The following is a 17,249-nucleotide window of genomic DNA, read 5'->3' on the forward strand; positions in this document are numbered from 1 at the left end:
CAGACCGGGGCACGAACCCGTGTCCCCTGCATCGGCAGGCGGACTCTTAGCCACTGCGCCACCAGGGAAGCCCAAGCTTAGAATTTATCATCAGAAAACCTTAATTTTAAAAGTAACTATCAAACTTGTGAAAGGATGAAAATTTTATGTTACTTTTTAAAGCTAAATTGTTAAATTCAAAAAAATTGTATTATACTCATGATAGTATCCTTTGATACGAAATTCATATAATAATCAGAATTGGCAACAATAAATGTAATAATGTTTAAGTAGTGACTATCTTTATAACTTTAATCATGTTCTTCACATTCTCTAAGCAGAGTTCAGACGATGAAGACTGTTCAGCAAAAGGAAGGAATCGTCACATCGTTGTCAATAAGGCAGAACTTGCTAACTCCATCGAGGTGTTGGAAAGCTTTAAGCTGGCCAGAGAGAGCTGGGAGCTGCTCTATTCCCTGGAATTCCTTGACAAGGGTAAGGCATGCTCATCCTGTTGTGATACTTCATTTTTTATGGGAAATCATCATGCCGAAAAGGTTCATTATTCTACTCGAAATGTCGTCACTGACGGCTGATTAAATTGATTACAGTAGTTCACACATTTCATAGGATTCTTTTTTCAGCAGGAAATCTAATCAGTTATAAATATTCAAATAACCATTTACCTCTTAGCTCGTGCACTGGGGGTGTATTATAATCAGGGTTGGGGTGGACTTGGAGGGGGGGGGTTGGTCTTTCTGTTAAAATTTATATTGCTGGCCTTTTTCTTGCTGGGTTTGTCTGGTGCTTTTAGTCGCTCTGCCCGCTGCTTTGTGCCCCCTCCAGCCACATGTGACTAAGGCTGCAGAGGGTGGTGCTGTGATGCCTGACTTGACTCCGTTGCTTGAAAGCCCAAATTCCAAACACTGCAGAAAGCCCGCTTTGAGCATAGACAGAAATGAGAGGGAGTTTCCTCTGTATAATATTTACACTACTGAGTATTTCAGCACTACTCAGAAATCACTAGCACTCTGCTAACCAGCATATTTTCCTGTACTTCGGGATCAAGGCCGTTACTTTCCTCCTGGCCAGTGGACATTTGTCCCTGGCCTGCTCCTGTCACGTGCCTATACAGGCCCCTTGTTTGATGTGTCATGTCATAGTTTCTAAGTAAACATTGCATCGTCCAGTTCCTCCTTGTCACATCTAGAATGGTGAACAGGTATGTGACTTTTGGAGGGGATGTTTTTCTTTAGGCATAAATCGACTTAAAAAGATGAGTGAAACTCTTAGTGTCATATATTTATTACTCTAACTGGGTGAAAGCAAAGCAGTTTAAAAGATAAAGTAATGTGTGAAAAGCATTTTGAGCAGCTGCTAGCACATGATGTGTGCTTAGTAAGTGTTGGTGCCTAATAAGGTTATTGCTTGTATATTACTGGTAAGTATTCTGCCCTAACTTTACTATCTAACTGAAAGTCCAGACCATTGTTTTAGAAATCAAAGTCTAAAGTTACATCCATTTTTGGTAATTTGTTTCTCTCTGACTATTGTTCTGTTGGGGGGTATGTCAGTTTTATTCTCCGCTTCTGTGTTACATATTTCTGGTAAATTAGCTTTTGAATTCTTGCTCAGAATTTACAAGAATTTGTTTGGCGTGGAAGACGGATACTTGGCTTTGGTTGAGAATCTTCCTCAACGATGTGATCATCTATCAGGTAATGTGTGTTTAAGTACCTGTGTCTTGACCACGGTTGCTGTGAGCATCTTCAGCGTGAAGGTGTGTGCGTTTCCTCCTGCTCTGAAGGCAGATGTTTCTTCTTCACTGATGAGGGGATTGTGGTCCACTTTCAGCTGAGAACAGCTCCAGACGGCAGGCCCACATCTGGGTTACTTTTGGGGGGTCCAATCACACCCCTCTGTAAAAGTAAGAGTTTTATTTCTCAGTGAAAGACAAACACTGCTCACCCCTCCTCTCTGCTCTGGGGGAGCCCTGCTGCCTTGCTCTGCTGTCCTCGAGCTACTTATGTCCAGAAGCGAGAGAGGATTCTGTAACGAGAGGGAGAGCTTCCAACCCCCGTTGTTGAAATGGGCAGGTTGCAGCTTCCAGCCTTCATGAGGAGAAATGGTATTAGTAGTAAAATACTCATAAAGAAGTGGTATATCCAAAATGTACTCTACCAAAAAGCTTGTGTCATTTTATTTAGTCTCAAGAATTAAGACTAGAAAGAAAAATCTTTGTATTTATGAAGTCCCCCTACAGATCCTCCATGTAGCTTTAGCTAAGTTTGTTTGATTCTGTAGCTGTGTCCATTTCCTCCTCAAATGATTAAGCACAGGTGCCTGATTTGTGGTTGCTTGCTAGGGGCATAATTAGCTCTGGAGATTCTTTAATGGCACTGTGTTTCCCTCCTTGCTGTGACTTTCTAAGGGTCAATATAAAAAGGCCATAGCCAGCCTGCACCACTTGGCAGCTCTCCAGGGACCGCTTCCTCAGCCACAGATCTCGGGACAGGGGACCTTGGAGCATCAGAGGGCGCTCATCCAGCTGGCAACCTGCCACTTTGCCTTGGGGGAGTACAGAGTGAGTACTGGGTGCCTGGCATGGGGACGTGGAGGCGCACTCGGTAACCTTGGGGCTTTCTTTTTTTTTTTTCCCAGAGTGGCTTTTTAATTCAGTGCATGTTTACTTGAAGCTTGCTCTTTCTTCCTAGATTTTATTATCTCATCTGCTGGTGAAAAGGTTAGTGATGCTGTTTAATTTCCTCCTTTCTATAGCTTCCCTCAAGTTAGGCTTCCATACTTTTCACATTTCCCGCTCATTATTCCATTTGTTTGAGGATGATTTTTACTTTCTTGCCTGGAATCCCTTTAGAGTGAGTCAGTCCTCTTGTACTTGGACAGAAGAGGCCTTCACCCAGTGGGAGATGGAGATTCACAATAGCATATCTGAACCTCAGGTTCTCTTTTTACGTGGTGGTGACACCTCTTAGGGGTGTTGCAGGAGCAGCTGTATGCCTTCTCCATGCTGTGAGACCCTCCTTGCATGGTGGCCGCACAGCTTCGGTCCGCAGTAAACACCTGCATGCGGTGAGCGTGACCAGCGCAGCTTTATACGCACAGTTAACTGGATAGATTCAGGTCACACCTTAACACACCAACTCGGATTTCTTCTTGTCTCTCTATAGAGATTAAGTTGATTACTTTGTGATTAAAAACGCTAAATTAAATTTTTTCACTTGAACTTTGAAATATGATTTACAATTTGCCATGATGAATTTTAGAAAGGAAAAGTTAATAAGTATGTGAAGTATGTGCATTTAAAATTGAAATGCTTTTCTACCATCACTTACGTTGTCAGGTGCCTAATTCTAAGTTTCAGTTGATTCCTTTTGAGAACTTAAGAGAGCACATGGTTATGCACACAGATACACATGTGTCGTGTAGAATTAGACAGCCGTGCACGGTACTGCTGTTCTGCATTGTACGAGGGAACGTACGATAAACTGGTAGATTTGATTAAGCTATGCAGACTCATTCTCTCTGAGGGCTCCTGTTACCACCTCCGTGCGGGTCGCTCTTAGGCTTTCATCTTTGGTTTCTACCTTACCTGATTCCTGAGTCTCTGACTGCCTGTCTTTGGCTGGGACTCAGCATGTCCAGATGTGCATTTCCTTAGTTCTCTGGACCTTAGACACCACCTGTCAAATCACAGAGACTTACTCAAGCTGGTCCTTTTGTCTCTTCCAGGATGGGGCACCAGTGCTTTTGGCATAGTGCCTTTTATTTCCACTGCCACCACCCTAACCCACGGCTTTTAACTGAGTTTGTTGCCTGTAACCATTTTTCCAACCCTATAACTTATGGTCAGCTCTCTACAACATTGCTGTCATCATTCCATTTCATCGAGGTGTTGACTTCCTGGGTGCCCCAGGGTGGGATCCCTGTTTCAAGGACATCTAATTTGAGTTGGAGAGAGAAGTGCAGGTGTTTATGTAAGACAGTTAAAAATCCAGTACTAGCAGTTTGCCTCAGACCTGTGCACAGCAGTCATTCAGGGAAGGGTGGTTTCGCCCGGGCCCACACCCTCAGGGAAAGAAGGTGGTTATTGAAGGAAGGGTGGCGCCATATGATTCTGAGTTAACTCCCGGTCTCACTACTCACTAGTGCTGTGACCTGTCTAACTCCAGGGTTCAAGTTCTTAACTCCCCAGCTGCCGATCTCTCAAAGCTGGAGCTTCACGACCCTGTGGCCATGGGTGATTCTGGATGTGCCAGGATACCGACCCCTTAGCCCCAGGCAGTTAGCTGTGGCTTGGGCAGCTAAGCCCCGGATCATTTGCTGCCAGCTCTGAGCAGCCTTACAAATACTATTTTCTGGAAGTGCCAAGACATGAAAAAGGTTGGGAAGATTCCACTTCGTCATCTGTAAAATGGGGGTAGTAGGGGGTTGTGCCTGACACACAGGAGATGCTCCCTCAGCCGATTCGGACTGTTACTACTGGAATTTGATGGGTGGACAGAAGGTGATGCCCTGCTCTCTGTGGCTTGAGACCACCTGCTCCGTGGGCACCTGGGGCCGCCTCTCATCCAGCAGCACGTCATTGGTCCAGTTTCATTTCTGTTTCCTAAACCACGCCCTCCTTCACCTCAAGGGAATTGCCAAAACCAGTAGAAAGCCTTCCCCACGTCGTCTTTCTCTCCTCCTTTGAAAACCCGTTTTTCTGTTTTCCATATTTCAGATCCTGCCCCCCTTTAAGGCTTAGATCACCTCCCTGCCTGAAATTTTTCCTGCTAGTTTAGTCTGTGGGTGTTTCTACTTAGTTTTAAATTATGCTCTAAACATAACATTTTAGTCCGCCACCATGTGTCCCGTTTTGTTAATTTTTCTATTCAGTGAGTTAGTAAATGTCCTTAAGATAGGGACATACTTCTTTTGGATTCCACTGTGCTGTGATACACTTTGGTAGTTTAGTTAATACTTGATTAATTTTTAGGTTTTGTTCTTTTGTTTTTTAACAGTGAAGAATGAGTTAGTGTTCCCTGAATGGTCTAGTACGTGGATTTGATCTCAGTTATTTTTCTACACGGTGTCAAGCAGACAGTACTGGTCACGTGGCGTCCTGGGACCATGCTCCCGAGCTCTGTGCACAGGTGGCCCCACTTGTGCTGCATAGGTTTTAGTTACGTAGATTTGGTTTCAGTCAGAAACTTTCAGTTAGTTCCTTCTGGTCTTGTCTTCTCTAGATGACGTGTGAGAAGGTCCTTGATTTGATGTGCTACATGGTCCTCCCCATCCAGGACGGAGGCAAGTCACAGGAAGAACCCTCAAAAATAAAGCCCAAGTTTAGAAAAGGTACAGTGACAAATTTTATTTTTATTTTATAGAAATAGCTTTAGGACCTAAGGCTGGGAATTTTTTGTAATTCCTGACAACATAATACCATGTGATCTGCAGAGCTTGACAAATTGTATAAGAAGCGAAGTGCTCGCCAAGCTTTTCGTGGCTCTGATTTCATAAGCAGCCATACATCTGTCCTTCTTCCAAAGTTCTCATCAGTTCCTGAGTTTGTTGGCTCTTTGAAGAATATCAGTGAGCTCCTTTTCCTATCTTTACCAATTCTAGGAAATCTTATAATACTTAGTTGAGAAGGATCTCTTAGCTTGTCTCTCGGGCTGTTTTGAGCTTTATCTCAAGTTGCTCATTGTTGAAAAACTACGTAAATTGAGCTGTGATGCTTCATAGGAAAGGAAGAGAGCCCCACTGTCATGATCTAAGTTCCATCTTAGAAGTTGGAAAAAGATAATCTGTCAAACCCAAGCCAAGTAGAAAATGGGGAATAATAAAGACAAGAGCAGAAACTAATGAAATAGAAAAAAAAATAGAGGAAATTAATAAAGCAAAAAGTCGGTTTTCTGAAAAAAAATAGTGAAATTGAAATAACTCCAATCCTGTACACACTTTTGGAGAAAATAGAGAAAGAGGGAACACTTACCAATTCAGTTTTTAAGACAAACGTAACCCTGATAGCAAAACCAAACAAGAGAAGAACATTAAAGGCCAGTGTCTATCATGATCTTAGATGCCAAAATTCTTAACAAAATATAAGCAAATACAGCAATATATAAGAAAGATAATACATAATGGCCAAGTATACCGGAAATGCAAAGGTGGTTTAACACAGGAAAACCAGTCATTGCAGTTCACCACATTAGCAGATTAAAGGAGAAAAATCATAAGATTATCTTAATAGATGCAGACAGAATTCAATTATGTCTGTATTTATTATTCATGATTTTTTTAAAATCTTAGTAAACTAGAGATTGAAGGAAACTTCCTCAGCATCATTCTTAACTATGAAATATTGAATGCTTTCCCCAAGACCAGCATCAGTACAGGGGTGTCTGCTGTCAGCACCTCAATTCAACATCCTGGAGATTCTAGCAAACACAATAAGCAAGAAAAAGAAAGGTTGAAAAAGAACCGTTTTTATTCGCAGCTACATATTTGGCTACGTAGAAAAGTCAAGGAATCTCCAAGTAGAATAATATCAAACCCCATAAAATACTTAGGGATAAATTTAATGAAAGATGTGCAAAATCATGTTTTGTAGGTTAGAAGACTCAATATTGTTAGGATACCAGTTCTCCCCAAATGTCTCTATAGATTCAATGCAATCCCAGTCAAAATCCCAGCAGACTTTCTTTTTTTAACAGAAGTTGACAAACTGATTCTAAAATTTATATGGAAATACTACAACAGTTTTGAAAAAGACTAACAAAATGACAAGTGACCCTACCTGATAGCAGGGTTTAATATAAAGCTACAGTTATCCAGACAGTATTGGCACAAGATTGGAGAATCCAGAAATGGACCCACATAAGTATGGTCAAATGATTTTCCATGAAGACGCCAAAGTAATTCAATGGAGAAAGGAAAGCCTTTTCAACAAATGGTGCTGGAACAAAGGGATCTTCATGTAGAGGAAAAAAAGATCCTCACCTCCTACCTCACATTTTTCCCAAAAATTAATTTGAGCTGGAGCAGAGAGACTAAAAGGAGAAGCTAAATGATAACATTTTTTTAGAAGAAAATTTCTTTGAGACTGGTAGTAGGTTCCTTAGGACACTAAAAGCTTTCTAGAAGACAAAAGCATGACAGTTTTGATACTTATTGGGAGTTCATTATACTATTCTGTTTACTTTTTATATGTTTGGGATTTTCCACAACAAAAGGTTGAAAAAACTAGACATAGCCCAGACCCCTTCAAAAATTAATATGTCTGTGGAACAGAAACAGATCAGGTGGGTAAGACTTGACCTAGCGGACATCAAGACTAATTTTAAAGTGTAGCATTGGCGTAGAGATTGACCCCAGGAACAGAATAGAGAATGAAGAAACTGGTAGCATTACAGTTCAGGGGAGGAAGAATGAATTTATCCTGTAAGTGGTACTGTTACAGTTGATTATCCAAATACAAAAACGACAGAAAAGAGATTCCTCCTTCATACTACAAAAGAACCCTTTAAATTTTAAGATTTAAATATTAAAACTAAAACTTTTAAACTTTTAGAAGAAAATACAGAAGACGATCTTTGTTGCTTTCTAGTTAGAGAAGGATTTAGGCTACAAAGATTTGATCACGTTAAAATCAAAATACCGACAAAAGATATTATGATCAAAGTGAAAAGCTATAGACTATAAGAAAATTGTCCAGCACAATTTATATATTTATATACTTATATATTCAACAAAAAATTAGTATCCAGAATTTCGAAAGAGCTCCTATAAGAAACAAATAACCAACCCCCCATAGAAAAATAGGCAAAAAATATGAACAACAGATTCACAGAAGCCAAATGGCCAAAAACTACTTGGAAAGATTCTCCACCTATTATTAATACAGGAAATTCAGATTAAAACAATAAGCTATCATTTTACATCAGGATGCAGAGAGTAAAGGGTGGCCGTATTGACCATCAGGACGTGAAGATACGCATCGCCCACGTGCTTCTGGAAGGACATAGATTCATATGGTCACTTTGGAGAGCAGTTTAGCAGTACCAAGTTGCGTATCTCACTACCTGGTTATGTGCCCCTTCCAAGTATAGACTTTAGATCAGTGATCTCCAAACTTGGGCCCTCACCTACTGGGTCATGAATTTCCCATAGAAATTTTCTTTTTTAATGAGATAGACTGTAACAGTATTATTAAAATGAATGTATCTCCACTAAAAAGGGTAAATTTTATTTCATGAACCTTTTGTTTTAGACACAGTTGACCCTTGAACAATGCAGGAGTTAACCCAGGGGCTCAGACCCACCCCTCCCCGCAACGGTCGAAAATCTGGGTACTGCCCTCTGCCTCAAAAACAGGAACTGACCAGTGACTCAGCCTAGGGCAGGAAGCTGGAACAGTTTGGATAAAATCAGGGCTCAGACCGCAATTCTTTTGATTCCACATGTTGTGATCTCTAATCCAATACAAACTTTTCCCCACAGTTAGTTCATTTAGAGATCTGTAAGATGAACATGCAGACACTGTATTTACTGAAAAATCCATGTATAAGTGGACCCGTGCAGTTCAGACCTGTGTTGCTCAGAAGCCAGCTGTATGAACATGTGTAAGTGTGTGTGCACAGGGTTGCCACGTGAAAAGCATATTTATTTCTTGCTACTTCTTGCCTCTGGGGTACAGAGGATTTAGGATAGAAAGAGCACACAGCATAAAGGAAAGGACTGTGGTCTTGGTTTGAAAAACAACCATTGCTTAAAGTTTTTTCCACAAGTGCACAAGAAAATATATATAAGAATGTTTATTTCAGCATTATTGGTAATAGTGAAAAATTGGAATACTCAGTGTTTACCATAAAAGAATGGATAAATCAGGTGTGGTCAGTGTAACCAACAGAACACTACGTAACACAGAAAACCAATGAGCTAGAGCCACAGATATTAGTACCAAAAACAATCTACAGAAAGATACGTACGCTATGACACCATTTATATAGTAGACTGAAAACACACGAAACGTTTCTCTGCAGTGCGTGAATATAGATTCCTGTGTTAAAAGCAGGCAGTGTGCACAGGAATGATGAACCCCCGTTCAGAATAGCAGTCTTCTCTCAGGAGGGAGGCAGGAGTGGCATCAGAAGAGAAGTGAGCTTGCGATGCTTTATATTAAAATCTAAAACTAAAGCAGATGTCAGCATTTTATACAGCTGAGTGGTGAGCACTCTGCTGTTTGTAATAATCTCTGTTATTTTCTATGTATTTGAAATGTTTCATAATAATAAGTATTTAAGCAACTTTAGAAATTTAGATTGAGAAATGAAATCCAGAGACGATTGAAAAACCAGTTTCACCTTCACTAAATGTAATTTCGGTTTAACTGTGTTGAGACCATGTGATTGTTGCTTATCCTTCTCCTTTTAAGGAAAGCACTTTAAACATTTGCTTCTCAAAGCTCTTTTCTTTGCTACTAACAAATATATTGTGGACTTTTCTTAGGTTCAGATCTGAAGCTTCTGCCTTGTACCAGCAAGGCTATCATGCCCTATTGCCTGCATTTAATGTTAGCTTGTTTTAAGGTAAGCTTCACATTGATTAGTGTAAAGGAAATTAATTTGCAAGATTGTTCTGATGATCTAGAATGACTTGAATTGAGAGCCTTAGGCACAAATGTTAGTTTAGTCCTTTGAAAACAGGTTGGTGTAGTGAGGAAAGCACATGGGCAAGGAATTAACAAATATTTATTAAATATCGACTGCACTAGGCAAAGATGAGTAGGAAATAATCCCCATCCTCGAGAGGTTTATGGGTAACAGTGGGGCAGATAATTTACAGGTAATAGTGGGGTGGATACACAAATAACCTTGCCTGTGGTAGTGTCCAGTAAATATTTTATGAATTAGCCTACGAGTCAGGATATATTAGCTACAGAAGAAGGGAGCACAAGTGCTGTTGGGCTTATGGAGGGATGTGAGTTCATTATCACAGGGATAGGGCATGAGGCTGGGCACGTGCAGAGGCCCAGCAGAGTCAGGAAAGCCTAAGGACCGGGCTGTGGGGAGTGGAGGCCTGGGGCAGACAGGCTGAATTGTCTACAAAGGCTCATGAGCAGCGGGCAGCAGTGTCGGGTCTCCCCTTCAGGGCGGTAATTCCCAAACCTGACTCTTTTTTTTTTTTTTGAATGGCTGTGTCCACTTTATTGATGTGTACCACAACGTATTTAATCTTTCTCCTGGTGCTGGACATTTAGGTTATTCATCTCGTCCTATCCACGCCCCCCCTTTTTTTTTTTTTAACATCTTTATTGGGAGGGTGGGAGGGAGGGAGACGCAAGAGGGAGGAGATATGGGAACATATGTATAACTGATTCACTTTGTTATAAAGCAGAAACTGACACACCATTGTAAAGCAATTATACCCCAAACCTGACTCTTGATCTGAAGCATTGAGGCGGCAGAAACAATTTGAAGTGACTTCAGGCACAGCTGCCGGTTTAGAACCAGAAGCCCTTTGACAGCTTCTCACTTCACACCCCTGCGTCCTCCTTCCCGTGGCTCCCGCCGGCCTTTCTCCCCAGTCCCACGGTCTCCTCAGACCCCTCTGTCTAAGGGGGCCTCTCGCCCGCCCTCCATCCCCCCCCCGGCCCCTTAAAAGAAGTCCCCAAATTCTCCTCTGTTGCCCAGACCACTCACCTTCCTCGCACCCTCATCCCCGCGTTCAGAGCCTCAGGCCCACCCTGCGTGTCCCGCTCCCGCCAGGATGCTCACGAGGGTGCCGGGGAGCCGGGTTCTGTGGTGGGGCCCCTCCTCGCCGGCAGCGGTGACATTTGCCAGGCAGGCTTGACTTCTGCTGTCCCTTCTGACTAGTGACCGTAGTCACGCACTTCCCTGCAACAGTGTTTTGGGGGAGGTGGTATCGGGCATGTGTGAGATCACCCCGTGACTCCCTCCCCTCTGTCCTGCAGCTGAGAGCCTTCACAGACAGCAGAGACGACATGGCGCTGGGGCACGTGATCGTGCTGCTTCAGCAGGAGTGGCCGCGGGGAGAGGCCCTTTTCTTGAAAGCCGTCAGTAAGATTTGCCAGCAAGGAAACTTCCAATATGAGAATTTTTTCAATTATGTTACAAGTATCCTTTTTCTTGTTTGAGCAGAAGAAATGCTTGGTACAAAAATGAACGAACCATTTGGGGTAGAAATAATGGTTTTGGTGATTTGGGGGAAAAGGAGAAGGAATGGTGACTTAAAATGGGATTGTGGCAGCTGGTTTTGTGAAAGTTATGAATGGCTTCAAAGAGGAATCAGGAACATGCACAGCCGTGTTGCATTTTCCACTTCAAGTGGCTTCTTAGGAAGGTACCCAGGGTGCCTGAAATAAGAGCCTGCAGGCTCCCTGCAGGCCCAGAGTGACTGCTGGGGCCGTAGACTGTGATTCTCTGTTGGCCTTCCTCTGGGAACAGGGTCCCTGGGGTCTGGGGTTACAACAGCAGCTGGTGGCCCGTGGGGCACCCGCCAGAGAATCTCCTCCACCCAGCACTGGCTTTCGTGAGGGGGAGCATTGTATTTCATACTGTTGGTTAGGGAAAGGTCTGCTTCTCTTAATACATTATTTTTGAGTTGCAAGGCGTCTGACATCCCTCTCCAGGTACCTAGAGCAGCATTTCTTAACCTTTGGGCCAGGGGGAGGGGGGCGGTGTGTATAGCACCTCTACCGCCTCTTTCTTACTAAGAAAACAAAAGATTCTGCTCTTGGGACCCTATAGGCTCTGCTCAGTCAGCTACCTGAGAAACATGTTTCTCTTTGTGAGGGCGTTGGGCTGGCATAGGAACCGCTGGGTCTGGACTCAGGCAGCGCTGGGTTGTTGGTGCGGTCGCCGTGGGCAGGTCTCTCAGTGGCTGCGAGCCTGTCTGCTCCTCCAGGAGAGCAGGGCTCCATGCTTTCTCACGTGGTTCCCTGAATCTGGCCTCAGATATCGACATGCTGGAGGAGTTCGCCTACCTGAGAACTCAGGAAGGTGGGAAGATCCATCTGGAACTCCTGCCCAATCAAGGGATGCTGATCAAGTAAGGGCACCGCCTCCTGCCCTCCGTGCTGAGCGCCCGCCTTCGTGTGCTCGTGGGAAACGTTTGTAAATGTCGGTGGCTTGCACACAGTCATTAGAAAGGAATACAAACCTGGTCTCTGTTTTGGAGAGTAGATTTGATTCCGGGAATCCTTTTGAAAGACTTGGCATTTCCTTAACTACATTTCTGATAGAACATTGTTTAAATTGGGGTAGTTCTGTCACTTTTGACACTTACTTCACTAGACAAAAGTCTTACTCATGGTATCTTTTCTGTTCCAAAACTTACAGACTGATCCTATAATTTCTGATTAGAAGTAGGTGCTTTTAATTAAGAAAAGCCATGCTTAACTAAAGTTGAGCTGGACTGGGAAAAACTGCAGACCTAACTTCCACACTGTACTTGGGCCTCAGTGTTGACTGAAGCCCTGCTGAGCACCTGCCTGCTCAGCAGGGTGGGGCTTGGTCTTGGCACTCCCCACTCCTGGATGAAATCAGTGACCATTTATGATTTTTAAATGCCCTTGCTTCTGCCCTTCAGTCCTCATTGCAGTTTGGACAGTACATCCTCTGTGCTGCAGACGCCTCGCGTAGTGTGATGTCCATACCTCCTCCTCTGCGTCCTGCACGTTCAGCGTGTGTGGGTCAGGATCAGAGTCACTGCAGGAGACCGAACCCCGAGTGAGAAGAAAGTGTTGCTGAGGCTGACAGAGTCTCCTTTTTCCCTCACTTGTGAAAGGGACGAGTTTTCAGTGCAAAGCCAAAATCCGCATCTCGTGCTGTCTTTGGGGAGTGTTGTCGAGAGGGAAGTAAGAAGTGTCCCTCTGGACTCCCGTAGCCTCGGGGCTGGGGCATCCAGGCAGCACGGTGTCCTGTCAGGAATGGGAAGGTGGGGTGCTTGTCCTTCACCTTGCAAACATTACTAAAGATTCTGAGCATTTGACATGAAAGCGCAAGACCTTTATACGTTAGCTGGCTCAGGCAAGGGGACCAGACACGCTCAACTTCTCACTCTGGTAGCTCCCCTAGAACGTGGGGAAAATAATTGCGTGATTCAAAATATTCTTCACCGTGCTTGAGAGTAAAGATGGCTTTTTGACACGGAAGCCTAGGTAACCCCTTTTACGTTGTAATTTGCAGGTTTTGAGGCTGGACACACAAACATACCTTTAACAGCTTTTTCTTTAATTCCCATTAATGCTCACCATACAAATTGTCATAATACGGAGACAACCTCAGTAGAATCAACTCCGTTTACTTAGATTAAACCTGAGTTTAATAATCCTCACACTAGATAATGCTTAGCTGTGAATGTGAGAGAAGAGGCTGTCAGAAAATCAGTGGTTGAGTCTCAGACTTCATTCTACTGAACCTGTCTTCTCCAGCCAGTTTTATTGAGCTGCACAGTGACACGGGAACATGCAGACAAAGCCCTCGGACGAGTAGTGAAGGCGAGGGCTTTTGGACACGCAGACGGTGTCCTTAGTTAAAGAAACCCTTAATTTCTTCTAACTCCCTGTAGAAGACCATTAAGTCTCTTAGGAAACCTGCTGCTCCATCAGTTTGGAAGCAGGACTAGGGGCTGTTGCTTAGTGAGCTGACAGTGTGAGTCTCAGGGTTCATTTGAAACCTGCCTTCCAAATTTCTGATGAGAAGCTACCGTGGAGAAGCGGGCCGCCTGAGACAGTTGAGGTATGGTCGGGATCTTGAGTAAAACTGTCACATTCCTTTTCCCTTTGGGTCGCAAACAAATTGTCTGAAGCCATTGTGGACCTTCTGGGGGGCCCTCCAGCCGAGCGCAGAGATGCAGGGAGCAGAGTCCAGCCTTTCCCCAGGTGAGGCTGTGAGTCTGTCCTGGTTGTGGCGTCTGGGCTGCAGCAGGTACGGTACCAGCGCCGAGGTCACGGGGGCCTGACTGGCAGGAGGGACGAGCTCTGATTCTTACCTACACGTGCTGCTCTCGTGTATTCTGAAGTAGAGAAATGCTTCTGTGCTGATGCTTGCAGTACCCCGGGTGACACAGAAACCCGTGTCCTGTGTGTGCCCCGAACTGGGTGCGTGATGACGTTCTCAGAGGTGATCACCCGGCTAATGTACTCATTTCTGTTCTTACAGAATCCCACAAAGCCATGGCCCAGACTCTTGTTTTCCCCCATCTGTTCCTTTTCTCAATACTTTTTGAAATTTAAACTCAACCTTTCTTTATCAAAAACATTGCCAGCCTCTCCAGTCCTCTTGAAAGGGCCTCTTCAGTCTGGGGCTTCAGTCCCATCAAAGATGGTTCTAAAAAGTCACGGGTGTCTTTCTGGGATCGGCATGGACGTGACAAACGTGGAGAGCAAAGGCGCTGGATTTGAGATTCTCTCCACGGCCGTTCCATGGCATCTCCCCATCCTCTCCCCTGGCTCTTGCTTTTCATGCCAGATCTCAGCGGGCTGAGCCGGGGACTGGCAGCCGAGAGGCCTGTGGACCCATGTGGGCCACAGCCGTGCAGCGGGGGGGCTGGTAGCCTCTGTCCTCCCAAAACAGCTGCTCGAGGCCTGAGGCTGGCGGTTCTGTGCAGCCTGCCCCCCGTCTCATGCGTTTTCTCTGGAGTGTTGTTTTTAAGTGCAGGCTGAGTCGGTGTGGGTGTTTGAATGCCGCTGTTTGCTGTTTTTTAAAGGCCTTCTAGCCCTCCCATGGGGTTACTGCAGCAGGAATTCTTACCTGTGCTTCAGCCCAGCATACAGACTGCTGACAGGTACCAAGTGGACACACCTGCTCATAGTGTACTGTTTGTCGACATGTTTTACTGCCCATGGTTTTCAGCTCTTTGTTCCTCAGTGCTCTTTTTCATGCTTTATTTAATTTTTTAATTTGTTCTGCATTCCTTGGCAAACCATCTGGTTGTAATATTGTAACATTTCTTATTTTTTTCCATAAGTTGCCAGTGTTTTTGTGTTCAATTTAAAAATCATTATGGATCTGGAAATAAGTGAACGTTATATAAAACTGTGTAAGACTAAGTACACATTAGATAAGGCACTAAATTATGATTCTCTTTTGGTAAAACATAAGGCATTCGGTCCTAAATACTTAAGGATGCTGAAACTTATTCTAAGTAAATTTTTATTCTCAGATTTTTGTATTAGTGTTGAGGTCTTGGTCTAAATGGGCATAAGCACAGTATCTTCCTGCCACTGGTACTGTTTTTTCTGACCTTACCTGTCCGGATTGAAAGTATTTGGTAGGCTAGAATGCTACATTTACTAGTTGACTTATCCTGGTCTTAAACCACAAAAGCTAATTCGTCCTCTTCTTCATCCAAACTTGCCAGAGCAATAAAGACTCTGATAGAAATACAGTTGAGTTGTACCACTCTTCATATGTAGAAACAACACCTTTGGCCCGTGACCAGCAGGACACAGCATTTTATTACGTTTTTACTAGTATTAAGGGGAGCGTGTGCTTGGAGCCATCCATGCCCTTTAGCTCAGTGTCTGCAAATACCAGCGTCTTTCAGTGGGTCAGAGGGAGGGCTCCCATTTGGGGTTGCAGTCTGGGTCCCCCGAGAGCAGTATCTCAGGGCAGCATAAAGGGGCTGCATGAGCTCCCAGTGGGGCTCACTGACACTGTACTTACTACTGAGTCACCAGCCAGACCTGATTAGAGATGTCCACAGAGAACTGGCTGTGCTGTCTCACTGTGTGGTTCTGTAAACTGTCCATGGGCGTTGTAGGGTGTCCTGTAATATCTTGCCCTTCTAACAAAGCCTGTTTTGGTTTTCTTTTTCCTTCTGTTACATTGCAACTTTCTGACTTCTGTTGTACTTACTTTATATAATTCAAGTTTTAAAAACAGAAACATTTTAGAGTGGTTTCAACAGTTTAATCTTGGCCAGTACCTAAAAATCTAATTTTAAATCCCCATGACTGTGTCTTAGGGAAGTTAGGCAGTAGGAGTGGAGGATGGAGGTGGCTTCTGTTTGTCTAAATCTACCAAATTACTAACTGGTAGTTAAAACGCCTTTCCTTTTGATTGAACCCATTGAATTTTGCTAGGTTTTTCTTTTGCTTCCTTCATTTTGGTGTTTGGAGTTTCCTGGGGTTTCCTCTGTAATTTCCTTCTCTGAAGCCCACCCTCCAGGGCATTGTGAAGGACCCACCTGTGCTCCCACCGGCCCAGCCCAGCCCAGCATGCAGGGCTCCCGGGCCCCAGCAGGCCCTCAGGAAGCTTTGCATCAGCGACTCTGCTGCTCTCTCCCTGCCGGTGCCGGACTCTTGTCTTGGGGCCCCAGGTCCTCCTGCTTCTTCGCAAAAAGACCTGGAGGAGCTGTCCCGTCCTGGCATCACAGGGAGAGAGACACGCCTGTGGCCCGCAGCCTGTCACGAGGCACCGGCCGGGGGCTGCGGCCATGGCCACGCTCGCTCAGGCATCCCCCTCCCCGCTGCTGCCTCTGTGCTCAGCTGGCCTGGCTGGACCCGAACTGTGTGGCCAGGGTGGTCTGGACTCCGTCAACCCCAAGTAACTGAACTGTGCACGAGTCACAGAGGGAGGTACAGCATCAGGGCTGCAGAAGTTAGAAGCCAAGCAGGCAGCATCTCACCAAACATGCGATGTTTAGAATAGCCTTTTCCTGAGTGGGGAAGACGACTCTCCGGCTTTAAGTCTTTCTGAAGAGGAGCGGGCAGTGGAGGCTGTTTGGTTGGGGCTTTTTGCTTTTTTAAACTCTTCGCTAGATTTGAGGCAGCCTGTTCTCCTGCCCCAGAGTCACTGACCCGTGCTGCCGTGCTAACTGTGGTGTCTGTTTGTTTCCCTGTCGCTGCCCCAGGCACCACACGGTCACCCGGGGCATCACCAAGGGCGTGAAGGAGGACTTCCGCCTGGCCATGGAGCGCCAGGTGTCCCGCTGTGGGGAGAACTTGACGCTGGTGCTGCACAGGTTCTGCGTCAACGAGAAGATCTTGCTGCTCCAGACTCTGGCCTGACCGGCCCTCCCGCCAGAGGCAGCCCACAGCCGCGGGGCTCTGGGGAGACATAAAGCGCAGATGAGCGTTGCCGTCATCGCTCTTCAAAAGAGGAAGACCATCGGGGTTTTAACTCATTGGTCGCTTAGAAGTAGTTCCCAACAGTCCAAGAAGCTATTTCTATTTTTGTCGTATTTTGTAATTTTTGTAAAACAAAAGAAGCTGTTTTGTAAATAAAATCATCCTAAATTTG

At 44.7% G+C, this 17,249-nt stretch overlaps 1 protein-coding gene across 5 annotated transcripts in view; it reads left to right on the forward strand.

Moving 5' to 3' along the window:
- The window catches only part of INTS10 (integrator complex subunit 10), a 36,506-nt gene extending 19,257 nt beyond the window's left edge, over positions 1–17,249 (forward strand). For 2 of the 5 annotated variants that reach the window (XM_029226402.1, XM_029226403.1), the window contains 9 exons: positions 321–474; positions 1,615–1,697; positions 2,411–2,563; positions 5,226–5,334; positions 9,490–9,569; positions 10,955–11,117; positions 11,958–12,051; positions 14,713–14,790; positions 16,861–17,017. In XM_029226402.1, coding sequence (XP_029082235.1) covers positions 321–474; positions 1,615–1,697; positions 2,411–2,563; positions 5,226–5,334; positions 9,490–9,569; positions 10,955–11,117; positions 11,958–12,051; positions 14,713–14,790; positions 16,861–17,017 — 1,071 coding nt within the window. Of the gene's footprint in view, positions 1–320; positions 475–1,614; positions 1,698–2,410; positions 2,564–5,225; positions 5,335–9,489; positions 9,570–10,954; positions 11,118–11,957; positions 12,052–14,712; positions 14,791–16,860 lie in introns of all 5 variants that reach the window. The other 3 variants (XM_029226400.1, XM_029226401.1, XM_029226404.1) reach the window with 3 other exon arrangements.

Source organism: Monodon monoceros, unplaced genomic scaffold (genome assembly GCF_005190385.1).
Source record: "Monodon monoceros isolate NGI ecotype Baffin Bay Population unplaced genomic scaffold, NGI_Narwhal_1 Super_Scaffold_17, whole genome shotgun sequence".
Lineage (NCBI taxonomy): Eukaryota > Metazoa > Chordata > Mammalia > Artiodactyla > Monodontidae > Monodon > Monodon monoceros.